General features: G+C 36.0%; 1 protein-coding gene across 1 annotated transcript; it reads left to right on the plus strand.

Annotated features, from left to right (window-relative positions):
* Positions 1 to 1124: 1124 nt before the first annotated feature.
* On the plus strand, positions 1125 to 2063 carry LOC114683555 (olfactory receptor 6C1). The gene has a single exon (XM_028857882.1). It carries the CDS (start codon positions 1125 to 1127, stop codon positions 2061 to 2063), a length of 939 nt encoding a protein of 312 aa, XP_028713715.1.
* Positions 2064 to 2370: the final 307 nt, after the last annotated feature.

The following is a 2370-nucleotide window of genomic DNA, read 5'->3' on the forward strand; positions in this document are numbered from 1 at the left end:
TTAGAAATAAACAATCTTTCTCATTATTTTGTAATTCTTAGTACAAATAAACTTTTACGTGAAGGGAAATTAGCAAGGACATTGGAACACTAACACAAAGGTGATGATATTCTTATAACATTGGAGGCACCTCTAAAGATAAGAGGTATCTGGCCTTATGAGTCCACCTACAAACCCCTGTTTTGCCACTTCAGGCTGTGTGACATCTATCAATTTGGTATTCTGTTTTATTTTGTTTATCTTTTATTATTCATTTATATTTATTCTGCACATTAGTGGAATTACATGATGTTTCTGCATAAATACACCAAGCATTCATCATATCCAAATATCCTGCCTCCATACTTCTGCCCAGCCAAACCCCATACTCTTTAAATATTCTAGTAACAATTTGTTCTTTGGGATGAGGATTTAAAACTTTTCAAATATAAATGAAATCTAGACCATTTGTATTTCTGTTTTTGTCTTATTTTGCTCAACATAATTTTCTCCAGTTCCAGACATTTTTCTGACAATTCTAGGATTTCAGTCTTCTTTGGCTGAGAAAAATATTTTCATACTACATTCTCTGTTGATATGCCACAATATTGATTCCATATTGAAGGCATTAGAACAGCGTCACAATAGACATGCAAGTGTTAGTATTTCCTTTGTATTTGAATATATTTACCATGTATATATACCCAATGGTGAGATCATAAGATCCTACAATAGTTCCATAGTAAGCACTAGAGAGCTGCCTCATACTCTCCATGGTGCATGTACTAATTTACATGCCTAGCATCAGATCCTGTAAATTCTTTTCTCTCCACAGACTCGCCCAACTTTTTTCCCACACTAGGCATTTTATTGTGTTGATAATATTGATATCTCATGTTATTTTTACTAATTAATTTAGTTTTAAAATCTGATATCAATAAAAGGTTTTTTTTCCCCTACAAAATGGAAGGAATTGAAGAACCATTGCTGCTACTGTGTGGTTTCCAATGCTCCTGAATATAGAGAAAGCATATTTTTACAAAATTCTAGCTCCATGTGTAAGATTTATTATTCTGTTGTTCAAGTTGGTTGTCTGTGTTTTTTTTTAAATAGGTCAGGCTAAAATTTTATAAAGTGAATGCAGAATGAAAAACCACACAGAAACCACAGAATTTATTCTTCTGGGGTTAACAGATGACCCCAAGCTCCAGGTTGTGATCTTTGTCTTTCTCTTCATCACCTACACACTCAGCATCACAGGGAATCTGACCATCATCACTCTCACCCTGCTGGATTCCCAGCTCCAGACCCCCATGTATTTCTTCCTCAGGAACTTCTCTGTATTAGAAGTGTCGTTCACGACTGTCACTATACCCAAGTTCTTGGGCACCCTTATCTCAGGAGATAAAACCATTTCCTTCAACAACTGCATAGCTCAGTTATTTTTCTTCATCCTTTTGGGAGTCACTGAATTTTACCTTCTGGCTGCCATGTCCTATGATCGTTATGTTGCCATCTGCAAGCCCCTTCATTACCTGACCATCATGAGTCAGAAAGTCTGCACAATGCTTGTCTTTGCCTGCTGGCTGGTCTCTTTCCTAATCATCTTCCCTGCGCTCATGTTGCTCCTACATCTTGATTACTGTGGGTCCAACATCATTGATCACTATACGTGTGATTATTTCCCCCTGCTGCAACTTTCCTGTTCAGATACAAAATTCCTGGAGAAGATGGGGTTTTCCTGTGCTGTCTTTACCCTAATGTTCACTTTGGCATTAATATTTCTGTCCTACGCATATATCATCCGAACAATTATCAAGATTCCTTCTGCTAGTCAGAGGACAAAGGCCTTTTCCACGTGTTCTTCCCACATGATTGTCATCTCTATCTCTTATGGAAGCTGCATTTTTATGTACATTAAGCCCTCAGCATCAGAAAGGGCATCTTTGACCAAGGGAGTTGCCATACTAAATACTTCAGTAGCTCCCATGCTAAACCCCTTCATTTATAGCCTGAGGAATCAGCAAGTCAAGCAAGCCTTTATGAACATGGCAAGGAAAATGGTATTTTTCACAAGTACATGAAATGATGTGACCTGTGAGTGAGAGGCACAGTAAAGGCCAATTCAAATAATGAAATAGAGGATGTTAATGGCCTGCTTATATCAACATGGCCCCCAGTCCTTGTTCATTTTTTCTAAGAGTTTAATAATCTATTTATGTAATTTTTACTCAACCAATTAAAATTGCTTTCCTAAGAATTTCTAACATTTTTCTTTTCTAATACTGGATTACATTTATTTTTTAGTTTTATTAATTTTACAGGTATTAATGTGGTATCAGTTATTTTCATAAAAATATTGTTCTAGAAATCAGAGAGATATTTATAAAC

This window comes from Peromyscus leucopus, chromosome 18, assembly GCF_004664715.2.
Source record: "Peromyscus leucopus breed LL Stock chromosome 18, UCI_PerLeu_2.1, whole genome shotgun sequence".
NCBI classification, from domain to species: Eukaryota; Metazoa; Chordata; class Mammalia; order Rodentia; family Cricetidae; genus Peromyscus; species Peromyscus leucopus.

Coding starts and splice junctions, on each gene's coding strand:
- LOC114683555 (XM_028857882.1), top strand. CDS start 1,125: ATGAAAAACCACACAGAAACCACAGAATTTATTCTTCTGGGGTTAACA.